This window comes from Vidua macroura, chromosome 11 (genome assembly GCF_024509145.1).
Source record: "Vidua macroura isolate BioBank_ID:100142 chromosome 11, ASM2450914v1, whole genome shotgun sequence".
NCBI lineage: Eukaryota > Metazoa > Chordata > Aves > Passeriformes > Viduidae > Vidua > Vidua macroura.
Window position 1 is genome coordinate 15,021,507 of NC_071581.1, and position 23,916 is coordinate 15,045,422.

The 23,916-nt window shown below is 54.5% G+C and overlaps 2 protein-coding genes across 4 annotated transcripts in view; one reads left to right on the forward strand and one right to left on the reverse strand.

Annotated features, from left to right (window-relative positions):
- Window positions 1-269: 269 nt before the first annotated feature.
- ZNRF1 (zinc and ring finger 1) lies at window positions 270-20,567 on the reverse strand. Its single transcript, XM_053987021.1, is given in 6 exon segments — window positions 270-1,349; window positions 1,712-1,802; window positions 1,895-2,000; window positions 2,632-2,727; window positions 19,738-20,080; window positions 20,082-20,567. Coding segments are annotated over 5 exon segments (705 nt in total). The 5' UTR covers window positions 20,184-20,567; the 3' UTR covers window positions 270-1,349; window positions 1,712-1,744.
- A 138-nt stretch (window positions 20,568-20,705) lies between these two features.
- WDR59 (WD repeat domain 59) overlaps window positions 20,706-23,916 on the forward strand; it is a 49,354-nt gene continuing 46,143 nt past the window's right edge. For all 3 annotated transcript variants that reach the window (XM_053987014.1, XM_053987015.1, XM_053987017.1), the window contains exon 1: window positions 20,706-21,131. In XM_053987014.1, the coding sequence (XP_053842989.1) occupies window positions 21,078-21,131 (54 nt within the window). In that variant the 5' untranslated portion in view covers window positions 20,706-21,077. The remainder of the gene's footprint in view (window positions 21,132-23,916) is intronic.

Below are 23,916 nucleotides of genomic sequence, written 5' to 3' on the forward strand. Positions count from 1 at the left end.
AAGTTCTTTAGGGGGATAGGACCCCCCAGCCCCTTCCCAGGAGGGCCCTGTCCCAGACAGCACACACAGGGCAGGGCATCGTCAGGGTCCCACCTCAGCCACTTCCCCTGAGCTGCAGTGCTGCTGGTGCCAGGTGGGAGCTCTCTGGGACCTGCTGAGCACTACTGTGGTCATCCCCACATGGCAGGCACAGAGAAGGGGAACTGGTGTGGGTGGGGGGCTCCAGCACCCCACTGGCATCATATGCTTCACCAAGAAAGCCAGTGAAATAAAATAACAGTGAATGTTTTATTGAACATTGTTTTAATACCATATCAAAACACCTTGACTAATGAAGGAAGCTCCCCCCAAGCTCTGAACTCTTTTTTTCCCCCTTTTTTTTTTTTTAATATATAAATACAGAAAGGTTTCCCGCAGGGGCACGGCCACCGGCAGGGGAGGTCTCACCAACGAAAACGCGCCCGCCGCGCCAGGAGGGGACGGGGATGGGCGAGGGGGGTCATTGCCATGAAATGACACCATCTTGGCACCTCCAGCAAAGCCACCCCTGTGACTAGGGGTGGCTGGGGGCATCCGGGGGGCCACTGGGGCCTTCCCCATACCCTCCTCAAAAGGGTCCAACTCAAAGCCGATGGAAAAGAAAGAGGGGAGGCGGTTTTGGCAAGAGGAGCCCGGCGAGGGGGCACAGGAAGGGCGGCGGGGATGCTGCAGCTCTCCAGTCTCTGAGTGGTTATAGCTGAGTTAAAGAGTGACCAGTCTGTAAACATCACCGGGGCAGGGAAGCTCAAATTGAAGAACACGCCAGTCAACACGAAGCTTCAGTTGTGGTTTGTTGTTTGGTTTTTTTTTGTCCATTTTCTCTTTTTTTCTTCTTTTTTTTTTTCCTTTTTTTCCTTTTTTTTTTCTCATTGTAAACACTTGAAAGACGTACCCCTGCAACTCAGCAGGGGGGAGCAGTGGCCCCGCTCCCGGCGTGGGGCAGAGTCCCCATCTCAACGCTGCCGGGGCCCGGGGTGGAGATCTCCAAAAGGGAGATGGGAGAGGAGGAATTTCTCGTTTAGTCAGTGCAAAAAAACCGAGCAGAGCCCCCGGGCGAGTCCGGGTGGGAGGTGGGGGGGTTGCCGGTGAGAAATGCCGCGTGCTCCGTTTGGCCGGCTGTCCCCCGGCAGCTTTCCCCTTTCGGTTCGGGGAGAAAAGCCAAACATCATGGCAGGGTTTCGGCCGAGGGCGTCCCCGGGGCCTCCCTGGCAGGCAGAGCTCTCCTGGTGACCAGCGGCTGTGGAGGGGAGAGCAGGTCGCTCCGCTTTTCTCACACTGTCATCTCCTGGATGTTTCTTTTTGTTTTAAGTCTTTTAAATTAAAATAAAAAACAAAACAAAAAGGCAGAAAAACAACAGAACAAATAAAAATAATAAAATAAAATAAAAACTGCGCCGTTGTCCCAAGTGGATTCAAGTTTCTGGGTTTTATTTTTGTCTTCTCGAGGAATTTAAAGTCAGCCCAAAACTCCAGGCGGGGCAGGGGGGACGGGGAGAGGAGGTACAGCAGGTATAGCAAGGTGCCCTGCAAAGGCAGAGAGAGACCATCCCGGGTGAGGAGCAGGAGCCCCAGCTGTCACGTCCTACCCTATCCCACCCTGTCCTCCTCTTCCAGCCCTGGATTTAAACCCAGCATGGCAACATCCCTTCTGAGCAGCCCACCACAGGCTCACCTTAGAGAGAAGTCAGCAAGCACGCTCGGCGGGTCAATCAGAAGGATGCTCTGGGCAAGATCTGTTCACTTCAAACCATGAGTCTATACAGCTGCAAGAGGAGAGCATGTTACCACCATGCTGCTGAGCCTCAGTGTCCCTGCCTGTCCCCTTGCCACTCGCCTGACTGTCCCCTCATGGTACCTTTTGTGATAAATGCAGAGGCAGGGCAGCCTGGCTATCGTGTCCCCCTGCAGCAGCTCCTCCAGGCAGATCACGCACTCGCCGGCGTCCTTGGTCAGCACGTCATCTGGGAGGGGAGGACGGGGCAGCAGTGAGACAGGGACCACCAGAGCATTCCCCTCCCTAGGATGGAGTGGAGCCCAGGGTCACTGCTGCGGGGGCAGCCGGGATGGGGTGGAATGGCAACAGTGCTGGGAAACACTGGTAGGAGGCTCATGTGGAGGCACGGGAGGAACATGGGTCTGGGGCATCTGGAGTGAACACAACCCTTACCCCCACCTTCCAAAAAATCACCAACCAGTAGGGGGTGAGCCTTACTCCCACACTAGTGGTCAGGAGAGATGTGGGAGATGCCAGAGCTTGCAGCCCAGTGCTCAAGGCCAGCAAAGAGGGGAGGAAGGCAAGGACCCTTTGGGGGCCAGCCCTGGAGGACATGTGCCAGCAGGGCTCCCTCTGGCATGGAGGGGAGGGGAGGGAGGCCCCTTGGGGTAGGGGGCTGTGCTACAAAGGAGCCTGAAAGCAAAAGGAGCAGGCTTGAGCCATGACAGAGCAGAGTGGAGCAGAGTGGAGCAGCACCATCCACAGCCCTCCTGGGAAGCCCAGCCAAGCTGCCTGTCTGCAGCAAATGTCTCTTCAGCCTGCCCGGAGCCATCCCAGGGTGGCAGGACACCGTGTCCCCCACACAACCTGGCTCTTACCGTTGTAGGAGAGGCGAGGTTTGCTCAGACACATGATAAAGTGCATTTCCATCTCGTCAGAAGCCACAGACTTGGAGCAAATGGGGCACTTGAAACCTGGAAGGAGAGCAGAGAGATGAGCCCTTAGTGAGGGCAGAAGGAGCCATCCACCCTGCATTCTGGGGAATCCCTGGGGCCATGGTGGGGCACGGCAGCGGGCAGCCCCTCACCTGCTGCCTGCATGGTGACCCTCACCCCACACAGCACCCACTGGGCACCCACTCATCCTGTGCCAGCCACCAGCAGCCACCAGCGTGGGGGACAGCCACCGAACAGGGGACAGCCGACGAGCTGGTGCGCTGGCCGTCCCCGTGCCCGCCGCGCAGAGGGCACGGAGAGCGTGCCAAGGCAGTGCACACGTGGCCATCAGCTGCTGCCAGGCCTTAAAGGGCGAGCAACAGCCTGGGGCACGCAGCACCCAGCCACTGGCAGTGCATGGGCACATCCTTGTGCCTGGACAGTGCTGTCCCTGCTGCCAGAGCTCAGCACCACATGGCTGAGCCAGAAAAGCTGCAAGGAAGGAGTTTTTTCCTATGGCTGCAGCACAGGACTGACAGATTGGAGCCTCAAACACAAGTGGATGCTTTGTCCAGCTTTTCACAGGAGTGAAGTGGGTGCTCACCCCTCTGATGCCAGCCTGCCTCCCCAGAACCAGGGGGACACTGCAGGCTGATGAGCCAGCTTGACCTTGGCCCTGCCTGGTGATTTGGGTTCTTGGATGAAGCTGGATGGTATGCCCAGATCTGCTCTGTGACCTTGCTTGGGGTGGTGCCAGGGTGTCACACCAGCGTCATCACCTGCTCGAGCCATGCAGACCACCACGGCATTGTCCCTAGCCCCACTGAGTGAGGCTGCCCCAAATGCAGTTTGTAAGCCCCAAACTCACAAGGAGCAGAACCCCAAGCAGCCCTGTAGGTCACCCATCTGGGTCTCCCTGCCCTTCCACTGCAGCCAGCTCAAGGCCACGAGGTTTGTCACTGCCCAGCAGAGCAGCGCAGCTCAAGCTGAACAGGCGCGTGCCACCACCACGGGTTTGCACCAGAATATCCAGCAATTCCCTGCCTGCAGAGAGGGAGAGGGTAATTTAAGGATCTGCCTTCTAAAAGCAGATCAGGTTTGACTGCAGTGCCGCTTAAGAGCTTTCTTCATATATATGCAAAGGCTGCTCAGGAATGAAAAGAAAAAGAATGTACACAAATTATCTAAGGATGAATCAGACTCTTGTTTGCCACCACATGGATGTGGACAGGGCATTTTTTTTGGCTTCTTGTAAGAGACAAAGTACAGGGTGGCTTTAAGGAGAGGCAGCTCAGACCTCTGCTGTGCAAACAGCCCCTGTAACTTCTCAACACTCCAGTGCTCATTAGTAGCAGTGATAAATACTTTACTTCCCAGGTCCTTGGATCCTGCCCCTCAGAGTGTCATTATTTCCCAGGAGGGTGAAGCAAGGATGAGCACCATGGATGGTATGGGACTGGCTCTAAAAGGACCTGCTAAAAGAAGGAGCCCTCAAGTCCAGCGGTCCTCCATTGGGGTGTCCTGCTGGCCTGCAGCATTGCCACGCTGGGAACACATCCCTGCCCCAGCCTGGCTGAGCCACAGGGTGTCTGCTCCGAGTCCAGCCCCAAATGCACTAAGCCTCAGGCGATAGGGCAGTGCCGCAGCCGGGGCCTCGTGGGCAGCAGCACCGATCTGCCTTCAACTCTCCAGCCTAATTTTACTCCTGACCGATTTATACCATGTGGCAGCCGTGCCCATTAGCTGAAGTAGCTGTTTTTTTCCTCCTCCCAAGTGTTTACCCGCCCTGTGTATTTATAGCGCGGATAGCTCAGATAGCCTCCCAGGCTGCCTGCTGCAAGACCCAACTGGCCTCCCCTTGCGAGACACCCTCCCGGTGCCCGGCTCCCCTGGCAGCCCGCCTGCCCCTGTCCCCGCCTGAACTGCTCCCGCCTGGCGCGGATGGTCTGCCAGCGCCACAGGCGCCCGTCCCTGCCGGGGAGCTCTGGGCACTGCTTCCAGCAGCAAGTCCCTGGAACGGCTGTGAAGGGCTCCCTTTGGAAAAGGCATTTTGTCTGCAACCTCTGTGTCAGGGCACAGCATTTGTAGAGGTTCCGTACTGTTCCCTGTGCTGTGTGTGGGCAGACCTCGTTTCCTCTGGTCCCCACTTTTCTGTGCCAATGTGTTATTTTAAACAGCTGTCCCAGATCTGCCAGCTCCGGCAGCACCCGAAGGGATCCTATGAGACGTGCAACCAATGTAAAGGGAAAAGGCCCCAGATGAAACTGCCTGGTCTGTGGCTGCCAGGGCACGGTTGCCAGCAAAGCAGCAGGGCCAGGCAAGGAGCAGAGTCCTCTGCAGGCTCCAGCAAGCGGCTGTTGCTGTATCTCCAGGCCTATTTGCTAGCTGGGATAGCTTTAGCACAGTTATAAATAGCTGGCATGAACACTCCTCATGCTCCTCACTGCTCCTGGGCAGCTGGCTGGGGCACTGGGACTCCTGACACCACCACAGCCCCATGGCAAGGACGTGGGGACATTGGGCAGACGGAGAGGCCCAGGATCAAGCCCCAGCACGTATGTGGCATCCTCCAGCCAGACAGGTCTGGGGGCTGAGCCAAGTACAGAAGCACACACACACTTTTCTGGCTCTGAATTTCACAAGATGGAGGGGTGGGGGGAAAAAGAAAGATGAATATGCAGTTGCGTAAATTTTCAAGTTTGAGCAGGAGTGAGGAGCTGGTGTGGAAAGGCCCCCAGGGCAGGGGGCTGCCCTGCACCCCAGCTGTCGGCATAAATACTTGACATTACAAAAGCAACTGCTTGTGTTTCCCTTCATGGCAGGCACAGGAGCCCACCACCAGTGGGAAAGAGGAGGCAGAGGTGAACTCCCTCACTCCTTCTCCAGGTGACCTTTGGGTGAAGGTGATAGGCAGAGAAACAGCGAGGCCAGGGGATAGCCAGCACCAAACAGCAGCAGGCACCAAGCCCAGTGCTTTGGAATATCCCTTCACAGTTCAGGAAGGAGTCTGTCCTGAGGATGAAAGAGCTGCTCTCCACATGGGCAGCCCCCTCCAGGCCATGGTATTTTCCACATTCCCCGAAATCCCCGTTAATTTATCCTGCCTAAGCTGCCAGCCGGAGCAACGCAGGAGATTACATTTTGACAGCTGCTCATGGAAAATTCAGCTCCCTCCCTCCTCCTCAAGCCCTTTACGTCCTCCTCCCACATGCCTAAAAAAAAAAGAGAGGAAGGGCCCAGCTATTCCTCCTTGCCTGGGCCTCCCACACTCATTGGGGAGGCCTAGGGGTTGCTCCAGGGAAAGGCCATGGACACTTCCTCCCTTCCAAGGCATCTGGTGATGCTCCTGCCCACGGCACATTAAACCTGAAGCTGGCACTGTCACCTCATACAGAAATGTGTGGGTAGGTACCAGCTCCCAACAAGAGTAAGTGAAGAAGAGGAGGGTGCTGCAGGAAGGGGGCTGGTCTGGAAAGGCAGGTTCAGGTCAAGACCTGGACTCTTGTACCTTGCAGGAGACTTTGAGAAAGCCAAGGGCTTTCCAGGGCTGTGAGACGTAGGCTGGCAGGTGATCTAATCTCTCCAATGGCTTGGTCTAGAAACCAGGAGCAAGTGGCGCTGGTGCTCTCCAGAGGCTACTACCCTCTGAGTATTTTTAGGAAGGTTACATGGTTAATTTTAGAGAGTTGGGCAAAGCAGAGCTGGGAACCTCTGAAAATCTCCACCCAGTCCTATGAATGCTGAAAAAGCCTGGTGTTTAACCCTCACAGTGCCAAAAGCACTGCCACAGAACTGCAAGGAATTTAGTGATGGTGGGAGGATTGAGACACCTTTCCAACCCATTTCCAAGTATCCCAAACAGAGCTAATTTTGGAGCTGGGATAGGAAATTCCCATCACTTGTGTCTACTGAGCAGTACAACAGGGTCAACCACACCATGTCCTGAGAGTAAAGTGGCTGCTCCCTTTGGGGGGTGGGGGGGTGAGACCATGTCCACAGGAGCTGCAAGCCTGTCCCAGATCCTAGGGAAAGGCATGTGCTATGTCTACCTTCACCTGCCAAACCCTCCTCCTGCTGGGTGTGCCTCCAGGCAGACTGCTTACAGGCCACAGTGCCACCAGGAGTAGCCCTGGCAGTAGGACACCGTGGCTCTGTTACTGGCAGGTGGCTGAAACATGGAGAGCAGCAGCTTTTCCGCTGCACAGCACCTCCAGCAGTGGGAGGAACACACTGGTGGGGATGATGTGCCCTGAAGGCAGGAGGAAGGAGCAGCCCAGGCACAACGCCAGCAACTGACCCCACACAGCATTCACCAACTGGATCCTTGGCTGCCCAGTCTTCCACTACTGCCATGGGATAAACCAGGAGCCCTGCGAGTGGGAGTGGCAACGCGAACTCCCCAAAACGTGCCCGACCCAGGAGGGATTCCTTCTCTGGTGCCCAGCCACCCCACAGGACACCTGGAGAACCAGGGAGCTTGGGTAGGCTCCAGGCTGCCTGATGATCATGGAAGATGTGGAAACCTCAGCTGCAAAGCCCATCTCCATGTCTCTAGAGAGCATCCTGGGCTCTCAGCCAAGGGAGCTGGCTTATACCAGGTGAGGATGCGTCCAGACATGAGATAAAACCAGACAATATTTGGTCCAAGCATGTAGCCGTGGTGCCTCCTCCTTGCTGAGTAAACCATGAGCATTCCACCTTCCACCATGGCTTCCCTAACACTGCCAGCTGAACCAGCACCATGTGGAAGCTGAAATACATGGATCATCTTGGAAAAACCTAGACTAATGACTCAAGAGGAGGGAAAGACTGAAGGACCAGTTGGTCAGTCCGAAGCATGTGGGACTGGGTGAGGCAAAGTCCTCCTTACCCCTTACCCCTTGAGGGCTCCAGCACAGCCCCAGGAGGGAAGAAGGGATCAGGGAGGAGTTATCCTCTGTGCCAGCCAAGTGAAGGAAATCTGAAGAGCCAAGATATTCAGACCCAACATCTAGAAAATAAATTCCCTATGGATTTAAAGCAGCCTCATTTTTTTAAAGCGACGGTCACTGAGCGGCACATTGGAGATGGCACATGGATGCACAGAGCACCTCTCCAGCAGTGGGGCACAACAGGGACCTGGCAGCTGAGCACTCCATGAGTGTCCCCTCATGAGTAGAAACCCACCATGGAAGTTATGCTCTACCAGCCTCAGCGATGCAGTTGGGTGATGCTGCAGGAGGCAGGCACCCAGCAGAAGCAGACCAGGATCCACCTGCCCCTGCAGAAGGAAGTGGCATCAGCTGCATGGGCAGAGGCAGCAGCCAAAGTCCAAGGCAGCCCTGCTGCCCCAGCAGGACTCAAGGCACCGGGTGAACTGCACGATGGTGCTGGGCTATTGTGCAGCACAAGGGCTGACACGAGCGGGGACACGTAGGCAGGAAGGAGTAAAGCACTTAAGCTGCCTCATTTGTCAGCTTTGAAAAAGCGAGCGTCCTTCCTCCTCATTCAAGGCTGCAGAGAGGCTGGAGAGCATAAAGGATGGGTCCAGGGTGGAAATAAGATATCACACCTTCCTGGAGATGGAAGGGAGGCAGGCCTGGGGGATGCCAGTGAACCAGCCCCAGATGATCAGCCAAGCAGGGGATGTGGCTTGGATGGGACATCTCAGGATGGCAGTGCTTGGAAAGTAACTCAGCCATTTCTGCTGCCGTGGCAGAGAGATGGTCTTGCTCCATCCCCATCCCATCCCACCCCACCATTTCCTTGCTGATTGAGTCAGTTCAGCTTGCTGAGAAGGGAGAAAATAAATGTTTGTAATATGAAAGCAGCACCCCAAAAAGAAGCTACCTCTGTGCAAGGCCAGGTTTTCCAAGGTCTAAGAAAAGTCGTCCCTGGTGTGCAGTAGCTCCTGGCACAGGCCACACATGGCAGCTGTCTGCTGTCAGGTCAGCCACACACCAGCCAAGGGTGGCGGGGATGTGCCACGGAACATGAAGCTGGCCAAGGGCAGCACAATCCTAATGCTCCAGGCATTGTGTTTCGGAGACGCCTCTGTCCACTCCCACCTGACTCAAGCCACAAAGGAGATGTAGCAGCAAGGACAAGGCATTAGTGCTTCAAGTGGGATGTAGGGAAGCCACTGGGGTCAGAGAGATGCAGGACAGAGAGCAGAGGGGCTGGGTGACACTACATCACAGAAGCCCAAGGCTAGCTTGCTGCAAGCCAGGAGGCAGAGCTATTTCTTTCTTAGCCAGTTGGGTTCTTATGGAGGTGGTGGGGGAGGATAGGAAGAAGGGGAACAGATTGCAATTCTGGGGCTGAGGAAAGCTGGAGAGTTGGAAAGGAGCAGGAGATACAAGACAGGGAACCCCACAGAAACATTTGCTCCAGAGCACCCTAAGCTATCGATTCTCAGCAGATGGAAACACCAAAGCCTTACAAAACACCTCCAGCCCAGCCCACAGACACTCGGAAGCAGGAGGGCAAAAAGGCCTGGTTATATGGTCACAGGATGTCTAGACATCAAGTACCCTCCTTGCCTGACATTGTTTGAATATTGACCCTTTCATGGTTGTAATTGTAATTTTTCAACAGAAGCACCTATGCTAAGACAGAGATCTTCGCCCTTATATAGCTCAGGCTATACTGCAGGATCAGTTCCCCCAGACCTGGATGAAAAAGGCAACTTCTCAGGGTCACCCTGTCTTCTGGCAAGTCCTAGTTTACTGCAGAAACACTCCCCCAGCTGCTGGGAACAGGTTTCATAAGGATGTGTAGCCCGAAGCTAATTTTAGCATCTCAGAGAAGAGCAAAGTTAAGCAGAGGGGTCCTGGGTGGTAGCCCAGCGAAGGCATTAACACCTCCAACTCCTGCTGTCAGGCTGCAGGGCTCAGATTTACCAAGTTACAAGCTTACCCAGGGCTCCTGCTAGTCACAAAATAGGTCTGGGGCCATGTCATGGCTCAGGAGAACTGCAGGGATGCTCTGGTGCTGCCTCCACGCCTCTCAAGGGATGCTCAAGTGTTCAAATTCACTGCCCAGAGAGGACAACGATCCTGCAGGCACACCTGGGAATTTCCAAAGGGTTTGCCTGAATGCCTGTTTTTTTCCTCCCACGTATTTCTCATAGGAAGGAGGAGGCCCAGCCAAAGCCTCGCTGTGGGCAGCAATCTTTTGCAAGATGCACAGAGCCAGCAGGGTGATGAGGGGGTCCCAGGTGTTGAAATGAAGGAGCACAGGGGATCCTCTGGCAGCACAGTGGGATGCAGCAATTTGGAAATCAGAGCAGGAAGGGAGAGAGTTTGGCACTTTGGCTTGGCAAGGGCTGGGAGGGAGCAGCGAGGCAATGTCACGTGGGGACTGGTGGGGTGAGTCATTTCTGACTAAGACATCCGCTGGGGAGGCACCCACGGAGTCCCCACTGCCAGGCTCCAGCACTGAGGAGCTGCCAGAGGAATTCCCACTTTTGGAAAGGTTGAAACACCAAAGCCTGACCTGAGCCACTCCCAAACCCAGCCGGATCTGACCCCATGGGGTGATTTGTTTCCTGACCCCTGGGTTTTCCCAAAGTAGAAACCCTGTGCTTTGATGCTGCCGAGGCTCCATCATGCCTCATCTTCAGATGATCTCTTGGGAGGATGATGGGACACTCCAGAGGCACATGATGACATGCCCTGGCTTTGTGATGCTGGGAGTATGGCCAAGTACTGATGGCACCCACGCACCCCTTCCTGCCAAGGAGTGATCCCAAACAGCTCCTGGGACACTTCCTCCCGAGGCATTCCACAGCAGCACTGCATAAAGACCACAGTGGAGGGTGTCTTTGTGCCTGGGCCATGGTGGCAGGATCAATGAGGCAGCTGTTTTTCATCAGTGCAACACCCCCAACCCTTGGGGTGTGTGGAAAGGATGACATGTTGCTTTTTGGGGTAGAGAAAGGGCAATTTTTATGTAGTGGGCAGCAAACAGAGCATAAAAGGCACACAGAGCTGCACCCGCCCACAAGCAGTGCATGGCTAGGGAACACTTGTGGCCAGTTTACAGTGGTTATTTCTGCAGAAAGACAAAAAAAAAAGTGAAATTTTTCCACCACTGGAAAAAAAAAAAATCTTAGTGAGGAGCATGTTGCAGAGCAAGTCCTGATCTCACCTGCCCCTCATGGGGTAGGAAGGGCTGCATAGCACAGAACATCTCCCTGCTCCCCAGGAGAGACTGTGATTGCTGAGGGATCCCCAGTGAATGCCCCAGGCTACCAGACAGCAGGAAGGGGAAAAAGCAGGTGCAAAGCTGGGCGTGATCACTCTTCTTTGTTGTACATGGTGCAGAAGGGCAGGGATTCTCCAAGGCACCAAGCTGCCTGGACAGGCAGCATGAGCACTCCTTTGACAGCCAAAGGCTAGGGATTTGGGGGGAAGATCTATGTTGAGGATGGGGGTACAGCACTCCAGAGCTTCCCGGCTGTCTTTGCAGCATGGAGGCGGCTGGCAGACAGAGCCAGCTTTCTGCAGCTCCGGGAGCCCTCCGAAACACAAAGCACAGCACCTCAGAGGAATGAGCCCCTCAGAGAGTGGCAGGGTCTGCCCACACTGGATCCTGCTGGAGGAGGCAGGAGGGGATACACACTGTGCCACAGGCAGAACAACCCTGTCCAGGTGCCCCACCTTCTCTGTCCTTTTGCTGCAACATGTGCCAACCTCCAACATGGAAAGGGCTCCTTCTGAGGAAGGACACAGTGGGGCTGCAGATGACAAAAAACCCAGCTTGGGATTTGAAGCTCTCTCTTCCCCATCACAAAAGGCAACACCCAGAGGAGCAGAGTGTAACCCCACTTCCAGAGCTGGGCAGGGCCTTGTGAAGCAGCATCTTCCTGTGAAACATTCACCCAGGACTAGGTGCAGGGTGCCACCTGTTTTGTACCTATCTACAGGGAGCACAGACTTCAAGGGCTGTGAAATCAGGGGCACAATAAATAAGCAAATGGACATTTGTTTCAAAGCAGCAAGATCTGACCAGGGATGACCTGAAATGCCGAGGCAGCCAAGGCAGGGTGCTCAGCCTCAGCCTGTCCTGCTCAGCACCAGCTTACCAGAGGGTTGGCTGCAAAACTGATCTCAGCCCATACTGACCCGACCTCCCTGCAGACAATAACTTAGGCCATCTGCCTAGAGCCAACCTCGCCTCCTTTTCCCTGGCTACAGCTGTCTAGACCTTGGATGCATGGATTGAAAGGTGGATCTAACTCCCCTGCAGCGCTTCTGATGAAGTGCAGCTCCATCGCCTTGTAGGAAGAGCTCCAGCAATTACCCCAGCTGCAGGAGAAACTGCAGCTTCTCCCCTCACTGGTGACAAAGGCTTCTCCAAAAAACAATCCCCCAAACGCCCACCACCTCAAGCTGTAATGCAGCATCCAGGATGTGAAGAGCAGAGCCCCTGGCACCACTCTCAAATCACTGAGCTGTGATCTGAGAAAATCTGAGCCACGGTGAAAGCTAGGGGGAGAAGGAAGAGACCTGTCTTTCGAGGCAGCAACAGGCAAAGAGACACAGAGGACATGGAAATGCCAGTGGCCTCATCCTGGAAGGAAATAAAATGCTGGGCAGGGATGTGGGACAGGGTCAGCATCACTGAGTTCTCCTGCCAGACTGCTGCTTTCCCCCTCTTGTGTTGCAGGCAGCTGGCCTCTAAAAATACCCACTGTTGTCATGCCGTCCTGCCTGCTTGGGCCAGGAAACTGCTCTGAGCAGCTTTCAGTTCCATTCTTCATCTGCGCTGCTGTGCTTCCCTCACCAGGATCTCTCCCAGCCCCTCTTCTGTGCCTGGCAGGTGACAGTCTCTCTGGAACTATGGCCATAACTTGACATAAACTCAATTAACCAAGGGTGCTAACTGGGAATATACAACCCCGGGAAATTTCTGCTAGGGTTGCTAAAACTGGCAAAAAGGTAAATATTTCTACAGCATCTCTCTGCTTCTCTACAAAGTGCCACAAGACCGTTCCAAGGCACACAGTCTAATTTCATGCCACTGATGGGAACCCCACAGCTACATGAGTGTGCAGGAGCACAGGGAGTCACAAATTTCCCAAGCTCATTCAGCCCATGACACCACCAGGGTCAACCTGGTGCTGATGCTGGCCAGCTCCGGTCTATAGGGAAGGAGGGGAGAGAAGAATCAACTTCACCTCAGAGATGCAGTACAGCCTCTCCAATGGTGAGGTACCGTCCCCACTGGCAAAATACACCCTGGATGGAACACCCCCAGCTGCCCACAGACCCGGCGTTGGGTCTGAGCGATGCATCTGCTCGGGTTCAGCTGGCGGCACATGGCACAAACCTGGCAGTGTGAAGGCACAGGGACCACACCAGGGAGCACCAATGTATCAAGCCCCCTGCCAGCAGCACAGAAATCAGCCATGAAGATCTGCCTGCTGCTTCTCTGGCCTTTCCTTCCACCTTCCTCAAATCCCAGATTATACGGACCTGCAGTGGGCTGGAAAGTTAAACCATGACAAGAGAGAAGCAGACCCTGTCCCCCACCACAGGCACTCCCCTCCCCTGCCTGCAGCCCAGCAGGGCAGGAAACCTGCCAACAGCTGGGCTCTGCCCACGGGAAATGCTGTGCAGCAGCACAAGAAGAGGCCCCAGGCAGCAGAGCTTCCTGAAGCTGCACCTCCAACAGCCTCCCACCAAAAAGCACTAAGCAAAAGCATTCAGCCATGCAGCACCTGCAAGGGACAGCAGGAGCACCCCTGGGGGGTACTCAAGCCCCCAGTGGGTTCATCTGCATTTGAAACCTGCCTGGTGGAACTGGTGCAGGGAAGACATTTAAGGCCCAGCTTTAACTAGTCTTGCTCTATCTGAAATAAAAAAATTGGTGTCCCTACAGAGTCCCTACAGAGGGAGGCTTGTTGTACCCCAATGTACAGCCAGGCCAAAGCAGATGGGCAAAGTGCTCTGCATCGGCCTGCTGCTTTACAGCATCACTTGGCTGCTCATGCACATCATTCCCAAGCTCTTATGATTTCAGTTTTCAAGGGAACCAGGAGAAAGCCAGGTCACATTTACTCAAAACCAAGCACTCAGCACATCTGGGGTTTTGGTGTACCAGCAGCAGATGCCACGAAATGCACCTCGTGGTTGCCCACCATCTGCTTGGGGCACCACAAGGCTCGTCCCTGCAAAGGAATTTATCTGAAGAGCCCTTTGCTGCCTGTCTGATCTGTCACATGAGATATTACATCGGAAGGGAAAAAAAAAAAGCTTTTTTTTTTCCTCCTCCTCCAAAGTGGGCTTTTCTCCCTCCCTGCGCTTCTCTTGAAATTAATTTTCAGCATTTAGCAGCATTTTCCCATGACTCTGTGCGGCTGCCTTGGCCAGGCGCCAGCCTGATACTGCTCCTCCACCAAAGATGTCTGTATCTGATTGATCCTCCGGCCAGTGAACGAGAGAGAGGAGAGAGAAGCCTTAATAGCACATTAATAAATAAGAGAAGCCTTTACGGTTATTCCAGTCATCGGAACAAACATCTCAGCAAAACAAACCAGCATGGGATAAACTTACGTCACAGGCTGGGAAGACAGTCCTGGCTGGGAAGTGGGTCAGCCCAGGAGCACGAGAGCATCATTCTCAGCATCTCTAGAAGATAAATGTGTGGAAGAGGGAGAGGGCACCCAGCTACCCTATGCTGATTTATGCACAGGTTTATAGAGCAGAGAGCCCAGTTAATGTGCACAGGAATTAGTGCCCTCATTCCTGAGGAAAGCAGTCAGGATTTCAGAGGGCACTGGGGAGGCAAGGCAGCACAGACAGCCTGCACTCGCTCTCGCTGCGGAGACTGAAGATAACTGCCGCCACCGCCGGCTTCTCACGCACAACACCAACATTGACGTACTTAAACTTCATCTCCAGCTCTGGTGTGCATTAAAGCTGCCTTTGAGTCTCCCATCTTCAGGTGTTCAGCACTTTGCTCTTCTGAGGTAGCTGCTGCCTCTTCCCCCTGTCCCAGGTGGATGCTGCCCTGGCAGCTGGCTCAGAGAAGGCAGAAGTAGAAAAGCATCCGCTCCAGACCTGGAGAGCCCAACAGCTGAACATCACCAGTGTGGGGAGTCATCAGGACCGATTCTGCACCCACTTCCCAAATGATCCGCAGGTCTGGCAGTGATGCAGGTGCTTGACCCGGCTGTCAGACATTACCAGCACCAAACCCACAGAAAGATGGTTTGAGGACAGTCATCTTTGGAAATTTCCACTAGCAAAAATAGATTCAGAATGGCAAGTTCATGCAGACCTTGGGGTGCCCTTCCCCTGGCCTAGCTGCTGGAAGTGGGGAGGGAAGCACATATGATGTCTGCATGTTGAAACATAGATTCAGTTGGAAGGGAACCACAAGGATCATCAAGTCCAACTCCTGGCTCTGAACAGGACAACCCCAAGAATCACACCATGTGACTGAGAGCCTTGTCCAAATACTTTCTGAACTCTGTCAGATTTGCTGCTGTGATCACTTCTCTGGGGGGCCTTCCAGTGCCCAACCACACTTTGGGGGAAAAAACTTTTCCTAACATCCTATGTAAACCTCCCTTAGCACAGCTCCATGATGTTCCCTTGGATCCTGCCACTGGTCATAGAGAGCAGATATCGGTGCTGACCCTCCAGTAGAAGCTGCAGCCCACAATGAGCTCTGCCCTCAGTCTCTTCCCCAGGTAGAACAAGCCAAGTGACCTCAGCTGCTCCTCATATGGCTTCCCCTCTAGACCCTTCACTATCTTCATGTCCCAACTCTGGATGCTCTCTCACAGCTTTATATCCTTCTTGTATTGTGGTACCTAAATCTGCACACCAGACCTGAAGTGAGGCCACAGCAGTGCAGAGCAGGACAATCACCTCCCTTGACCAGCTGGCAGTGTTGTGCCTGATACACCATGGGACACGGTGGGCCCATTTTGGCTGCCAGAACACACTAGTAACAAGTTGGTGGCAGGACAGTCAGGGCTGAGAGCAGCTGACTAGCAAGCCACAATTCAGCCTTCTCATTCTGGTGCAGCGACTTCAATGGCAGGACTATTTGAAGAGCAAGGATTGCCAGGCACTAGCAAGAAAAAGCTCGGGACTTAAAGCTGTCAGAGCACAGCAAGGCGTCTTCCCAGCTTGCAGAGACTGAGCTGCCCAACATAGGTGTGCACACACACCTGCAGCTCACCCTCCAACAAACAACCCCTATTTCCCACCCCATTACTCTGGAGCCAGATTGAAGAGCACTTCCAGCCTTTTTTTGCTCTTAAACTGTGCATGGAGAAGGACTCAGCCCAGCACCCTGGCTGCCATCTCTGCACTAAAAACCCTCCCATCTTCCTCAGGCTGGGCTCTCCTGCTCCAGGAAAGAGCTGCTGAGAACACAGCAGCTCATTTGGCAAAGAAGGCCTCCTGACATTGGTGCTACCAACATCCAGGACAAACAGCTTGCTTTGTCAGTGCACAGAAAGCCTGTGACATTCCTGGTGGCTCTGCACAGGAGGATAAGCTAGGCGTTTCCTTAGGCTAGCCAGCAGACAAGGAGATATGGATTTATTAGAGCTTCAAACACTCAAGGGCTTTGGGTGATGAGTGGGATTTCCAGATAAACTTTAAGCTACTTACAGCCTATGCAAACTCCCTTAGATCCTCTGATGAATAACGTGAGAGATACTAAGAGAACCACACAAAGCTGGAGACATGCAGCACTAAACCACACATCTCCCTTTTCTCCCTTCTTCTCGCTAGCCTTGGCTTTACTGAGAACTCCTAAATAGTCATAAACCTACAGAGGCAAGGTCAAGTGCTACAGGCAAACTCCAAAGTTGTGCAAGATGTGTCTTTTCCACTCATGGAGGTCAAGAAATAGATCTCAGAAGCCCTGGGCAGACAGGGGAATCCCAGAGCAGTTTCAGGTGGTGCTAGAACAGTTACATTGCTTGTGTATATGGCAGGCATGCCTTGGGAAAATCCCCATCAGGAAACAGGACTCATCCACAGAGGTGCTGTCCACTCAAAGGAAGGGAGGGACAAGCTCCACCATAAATGTCAGACCTCCTTGCCCACCCCATTTGGAAGATATACATAGGCTTCACTGTTCACAAGAGCAGCAGCTCTCCTGCACTCGTCCTGGACAGGCTAGAGGCCATCAGCATCTAACTGCTCCTCTGATTCAGGCATCCCAGCAGCCATAGTGGAGCCCAGAGGGATTCAGCAGTGGGCTCTTGTCACTGACCAGCCCCATGCACAGCACCTTACAGTGATGCTGTAGCATTCATTGGCTTTGGGGACTACTTTGCAACCTCCCTCTATACAATCCTCAGCACAATCCTCCTCTCTTCCTCCCCAGGCACACCTAGCTCTTCTGCAGGCCTTCAACTGCAGAGAGGGGAAGGAGTGACACCAACCAGGGAAGAGAGCTCAGCCTGCCCCAGCTCACTCCTCAGGGTCCCTGCTGAGGGGCCTGATGAGCCATGAAACAGCGCGAGAGAGTGGAGAGGCAGAGAAACTCTGCATGGCAGATATAAGAAGCAGCGAGGCACCAAGACTATCTGTGTGCTCCCGTTATCACAGGCACTCTGCTGCAACAACAGCACCTTATCACTGCCCTCAAGTCAGAGCTTCTCGCTGTCCCACTGAGGACCCCACAGAGCTCAGGTTGAACTTTGAGCTCCCAGCTCATCCCCCAAACCCAAGTGCTCCCAGAAAAACAAGAATGCAACCCACACGCAGAGAATGGCAGCATCCAGGTCTCCATAAAGGGACAGGCAGGGCAAGAATCCACTCTCCAACCCCATAATCCAGAGTTTGGGGGGCTCCTCTCCTCTATAGTACAGCAGCTCAGGCAGATTCCAGAGATCCCATGCCTCATGCTGAGTGGGTTTGGTATGTCGGCGGGTCCCCTCATCCCCACCCTCGAGTCATCCTTCAAAGGGAGCTGGGACAGTCACGCGCAGCAATGTCAAAGCTCCTCTCCATTTACCAGAGCACTGCTGCTTCAGCACTTTCCAGTGGCTAATGGAGTGGCTCAGCACCACAAGAGGAGCAGGTCGATGGGGAGGCAGGGGGGAAGATGCAAGCAGCTCCTGACTGCCCTGCTGGAGGTTAACCAGCTGCAACGGGAGTTTAACAGGAATTTCAGCAATCTTGCGGTGGCTTACTTCCCCCCTTCCCTGCAGTCTCCAAATCCTTCATTAACTTCTTACACTAAGAGAAGAAGAGTGCAAAAGTTAAATGAGCTCTGACAAGTTTTCAAAAGGGGTTTTAAGCATCCTCCACTCCTTTTGCTATTAATTAGCAACAAAGAACCACCACCGGGAGAGGCTTTGGTACAGATGGAACAGCTCTCGCTGCTGCCCGCGCACGCTTCAGCTCAGCTCAAATGCTCTCAGAGGGCCCCAAAAGAGGCACCAGAGAAACCCAGTTCTTGCAGCACTTCCCACAGCTCACGCTGCAATCTTTCAAGGGCACCGTGTTTAACTTCGCAGCACTGCACTAACTCAATCAAGTGGCTGAAAAACAGCTTACTCCATTTTGCAGCTGTTTTTTTTTTTCCTGAACAGGTTTTTGCCCCTCAGCATTGCAGTTTAAAATGTAACTGATACTCTCTGACCAACCATTGTGAGCTGCAGGGTGTTTCTGTAATGAGACCCTCCTCGCTCCAGAGCCAGAGGCAGCAGAAGCCCCCATGGCCCTCATTCCCACAGAAGCTTGTGGAATACCTGGAAGGATGCTGTGCCTTCATCTCTCTCTACATTTAGAAAACAAAGCAGCAGCACAGTCTGTGCAAGGTCATGGAGCAAGAAAGTTTGCAGGAGCACTTGGTCTCAAAGCTGGTGCCACATGCCAGGCCTCTCCATCTGCCAGGGAGGATGGCAAGCGCCTGGCTTATCCAGATCAATAGGAATCAGACCTGGGACATTCTGAGGATGTAATGCAAGACACACAGCTTCCATCTAACAGAGCAGCCCCTGGAGACTGGGCAAAGGGAAAAAAATTCCAAGATTTTTTTTTTCCCCAAGAAGTACGAAAATGGGCCCCACGAGACTCTTCTTGCACTTTGTTCTTATCCACTGCTTCAGTCTCAGGCCTTCCTGAAAATGAGGCATTGTCCCAAGGCATATTATGAAATTCCCAGACCACGTCACACAAGGAGAACACAGCGTTTGCGAGGGGGACGGGTGGGAGAGAAATCCCAGACTATTCCAGGAAATACAAGGAGACATCCCTGAAATGACTTCCCCTCCAGCCAGGAGGGGAAGGGAGGACCTCCCACCTCGTTCCCTGTAACCAGCCAAAACTAGGTCAGTGACACAGCCTTGCTCGTCAGCAAGAGCTCCTCTCCAGACACCAGGACACATGGAAGTGTCCAGCCAGGAGGGTGAAGGGGGTAATCTTGCCCCTTCCCATAGCCTGACACGTTTCCTGCAAGAGAGCCCAGCTGGCTCCCCAGCCCTGTCAAAGAGGCAGGCAGTTCCTCCTCTGCTTCCTCCTAAGCAACACAACACTGCCAGCTGGCTTGAAAGAGAAAACCCACTTTGGCCCTTCCCTGGCCCTTTATCAGACAAAACAAAGGAAAAAAAAAAAAAAAAAGATCCCTACACCTTGCTTTCAAAGGCTTCCTCTGCTTCTTTCCCAGTTTCTAAGGCTGGGAACTGCTACACCTGACTGGCAGCCCTCACACACCTTCAGCAGACACAAGGTGCTCAGCCTGGTTGCAAAACCCAAGGTCTTGAGCTACAGCACCCTCAAGACCACTATCCCCCAAGTCAAGGGAGGATGGGATGGGGGTGCCACATCCACTGCTTCATATCCTAGAGCCAAAACACCTCCCTTCTATCTAGAAAGCTTCCTCCCTTCACAGCCCCTTCCTCCCTTGACCTTGACACAGATGCCAGCTCCAGCACGCACCCACTTGTCTGTGCCAGGGAGGGGATGGGGATGGGGGTCCAAGAGGGGGTCAGCTCCCCCTTCCCGGCTGAACCGCGCCCACCGCCGCCCCCGAGCACCCACGGAGGGAGGGGAAGCCGAGGGAAAGCTTCGGGGAGCCGGCACTCACCGCTGTGCGAGCTGAACCACCGCGGTGCGATGTGAAGGGGCAGCGCGTCGGCCAGCGAGGCCCTGGCGCCCAGGTACAGCATCCCGTCTCTATGGTGACCGCCTCCCGTCTCCTGGAAACCGTTGCCATGGGCGTACGTGGAGTCGGAGCCCGGACCGCCGCCGCCGCCGCCCGGGGCCCGCTCGGCCTCCCCCGCCGCCCGTGCGGCCGCCGCGTACAGCCCGAAGGGGACGGCGCCGGCCGCCGCCGGGTCCATGCCCATCCCGGCCACCGAGCTGACGGAGCGGCTGCGCAGCCCCATCGCGCCGCCGCCGCCGCCCGCCCGGTAATGGCCGAAGGGGGGCGGCCCCCCCCCCTCCTCCCGGCGGCGGCACGGCGCTGTCATCCGTCGACACCCCCGGGAAGGGGCCCCGCGAACGGGTCGCCGTGCTCTGCTTGCCCCCCATGTGGGCACCGCCGGGCCGGAGGGAGCCGAGCGACAGCCCCCCGCGGGGAACGGGGCCGCGCCGCCCCCGCTGGGAGGCGAGAGGGGGCGGAAGGAAGCGGGGGGGCGCGGGGAGCTACGGGCGAAAACCCATCCCCGCCCCAGGCATCCTCCCCCCGCCGGGCCCGCAGGGGCGAGGGCGCCCCGAGTCCGCCGCCGCCACCGCCGTCACCCTCGGCGGAGGCCGCCGAGGGCTCCGGGGCCGCGGAGCGGGGAGGGAGCGGCGGGGGAAGGGGGGTGGACGCCGGCAGGGTCGCTCCGCCCGCCTCGCTGGTGCCCGGGGCGCGGCCGGGAGCCGGGCGCGGATCAGCTGCGGCCCATGGGCGGTGGGGGCGGCGGGGGCGGCGCGCCCCGCTCCGCTGCGCTGCGCCGGGCACGGCCTCGCTGCGGCCGCCGCCTGGTGCTGGGCGCCGCGCCGGAGACAATAGCGGCCGGCAGCACGCATGCTCCCGCCCCCGGCCCCCCCCGGCCCGCCGCCCTTAACCCCTGCACCGCCGCCGCCCGGCGCTGCGCTCGCCGCCGCCGCGGGACGCGGAGCCGCCACCGCACCGACGAGCGGGCGCTGCCCCGCGGAACACAACTCTCGACCCACGCCACGCACACATCTTGCTCTGTAGCGGGGCTGAGACCACCCCCGGGCCTCTGCGGCCAGAACCCCTCCGGAGAGGCCGGGCCCGCACGGGGACCCCTCCTCGGGCCGTGGGACCCCCACCGGCTCCACGGGACTCGCTGCCCCCGTTCACCGGGCCGGGGGCGGTAGGGGGGTGGTGAGCGGCGGGACTACACCTCCCAGCAGTCCCCGCACGGCGCTCCGCGGTGCGCAGGCGCGGCGCAGGCTCCGCCGAGGCGGCCCAAGATGGCGGCGCGCTGGAGCAGCGAGAATGTGGTGGTGGAGTTCCGCGACGCCCAGGTCGGGGGGCCCGGGGGCTGCCGCATCACCGCGCCGCGGGGGCAGCCCCCTGCCGGCCCGTGACGAGCGGAGCGGGGGGAGGTCCCGGCCCGGGAGGGCTCGGCGGCCCCGCGGGGCCTTTCGGCGGCGATGGCCGGGGCTGAGGCGGTCTGGAGTCGTTTGCGCGGAGATAACGCCTTAATTCACGGGGCACTTAAGTGCTAATCTTAATTAGATTTTGTAATTTTTTTAAAATACATTTCCAGGCCTAACATACGATATTGCCACTTCCCACACGTCTTTCCTAATTTCCTTTTGCTGGAGGAGCTCAAGGCCAGCGTGGATGGGGCCCTGAGCAACCTGGTCTAGTGAAAGCTCCCTGCGTATGGCAGGGGGTTCCAATGAGAGGAGCTTTAAGGTCTCTTCCAACCCAAACCGTTCTATGGCTCTGTCACTTTTCACGGAGGCTGTTACAGCTACTGTCTCACTGACCAATAAATTGCTGAGTGTTCCTTGATTAAAATAAAAAGTGGCTTGCTTTTTTTTTTTTTTTTTTTGGAAATAGCAAAAAGGTCAGCTTTTGTTTTTGAAGCTGATGGTGATAGTAGAGCTCCGCTCAGAGTTTGTTTGCTCACATGCTGTTGTAGAAGTTGTTCTTACATCCTTGGAAGTGTTCATGGCTAGGCTGGACAGGGCTTGAAGCAACCTAGTGAAGTCCCTGTCCATGACAGGGGTTTGGAACAAAATGGTCTTTAATGTCCCTTCCAACCCAAGCCATTCTAGGATTCTGTTCTAAGAAATGTGGGGATTTTTAAGGTGTTGGCAATAACTTAAGAAAGCTAGATACAGTGGGGAACTATGAGATACTTCAGCAGGAAACCCAAAAAGATTTTAAAAAAACAGGTCTGAAAGCTGTCTTGTCTCATTTGTCTTCTTGTGCTGGAGCAGTAAGGGCTCTGTATTCACCATTACAAACAGAAGCTTTGAATCCTGTGTTCTGCATCCAGCTTACCCTCTGTAAGCTCACAAAGCTTTTCACTTTTGTACCTCAAGAGCATTGCATTAGTTTTCCTCCCAGAAGCTTTAAAGCAGCCTCGTCTGCTACTGAGGATTTGTCCTCAGGAACCCAGTAATGAGATACGAGGGTACATCTTCCTACATCACAGATTCATGTTGCATCTGGCTCAGGAGATAGGAGGCCTCATGACTTTATTGCTTACTCATAATGTCTGCTGTGTGGGAGCAGAAGGGACAGGTGTTGCCACCCCGTGCTGCAGCAGTTGGTTTCAGTGTCATTCCTGCACTGGCACAAACCTTGGCAGAGGGTAAACTTGGGGGTTTCAGTCACTTTGCTTTACTCTGGTGTGATCTTCCTGGAGCTCTTCTGACCTGCCTGCTGTCCCATGTGAAACCGGAGAACTGCTTTGGCTGGGGCTGCCAGACTGCTGCTTCAGGCTAAACTGGTTTATAGATTTGTGTTTGAGCTTTTTTTTTAGGAGTCTGCAGGAACATTTTTGCAGGTGGGAAACCTGAGCTTGAGAAATTGGAGCACCTTGGCTGAAATCATCCAGTACCAGCAGTACCAGTCTTGAGCTCTGCATGTAGGCCACACTATCTCCAAAATCCCTACCCTAAAAACAACCTAAATGGAAACAAGAATCAAAGAGTGGGCAGCTGTTACATTTATAGCCAGTACATCTCTGCAAGCACTGCAGCTGTCTTTGTTCACCATGCTGGAGTGTGTCATGAGAAAGCTACAGCACCCAACCTGTAGCACATCAGAAAATCACTGTGTGTCTTGGGGCCTGTGTTACCTACAAGTGTCATTTTTCTGTACAAGCTGACAGAGGTGGCGCTCTGTGTATTGATTTAAACAGGACCCACAGGCTCTTCTTGGGCTGTTGGCACTATCAAAAGGAGAGCAAAACTCACCCAGTGCAGAAATGGAACCATTTGTACCAATTCAGTGTGTGGATGGGATGTTGGGTATGCAGGGAATTGGTATTGCTTGTTAAGAGTTTGCAGCTCTTGAAAAACACCATAGCCATGTCAAATTGGGTTGGTGTGTTGCCTCTCATTCTCAGGAGAGAATGAAGCTAATTTGAAAACTAATGAAAGTTCAGACATGAAAAGGAGTTTTCCTTGGCTTGCCTAGCAGAAATCAAGCAAAATGCCAAAGTAGATGCTTGAAGTCTGAGAAGATGCTGCCTGGACTGTGGGTTCAGAGCAGGTTCTCAAATGTGCAGTGCTCCTGCTGTGCTTACTCATGTCATTGTTATTCATGAGCAGCAGTTCTAGCTATCCACAGTGTTGTTTTAGGATAAAAACTGCTTTCAGGTTCATTTGTTCAGTTTCAACTCTCCCCTTCTGGAAAGTTGTGCTGTGAAGACTGACATGTCACTATACCAAGCACGTTAAATGACAGCTGTTTGGGTTTTTTTTTTCCTGTGCCTAGATAAGGCTCTTGTATCATAGGGAATTGTTTGTTGCTGTAAAACAACTTAATTTGTGACCCATCAGAGTAGCAGCCTGACATGTGAAACTTTTTACATCATTCTGATTCTTCATTACATTTTATGATGCTTGGTGCCTGGAAAAAAACAGTTCACCAGTGTTCATTATTGAAAACAATTTGTAAGGACTTAGGAGATCCTGGTGTCAACACTAGAAAAAATTAACTTGTATATGAAATTATCAATCTTTTTTTTTTTTTTCTGTCTTGAGAAAGATGGCTCCAACTGTATGAAATATGTCTCCTGACTAGCTCTTCATCACATGAAAAAGCTCTGATTACTGTAGTGGCTTT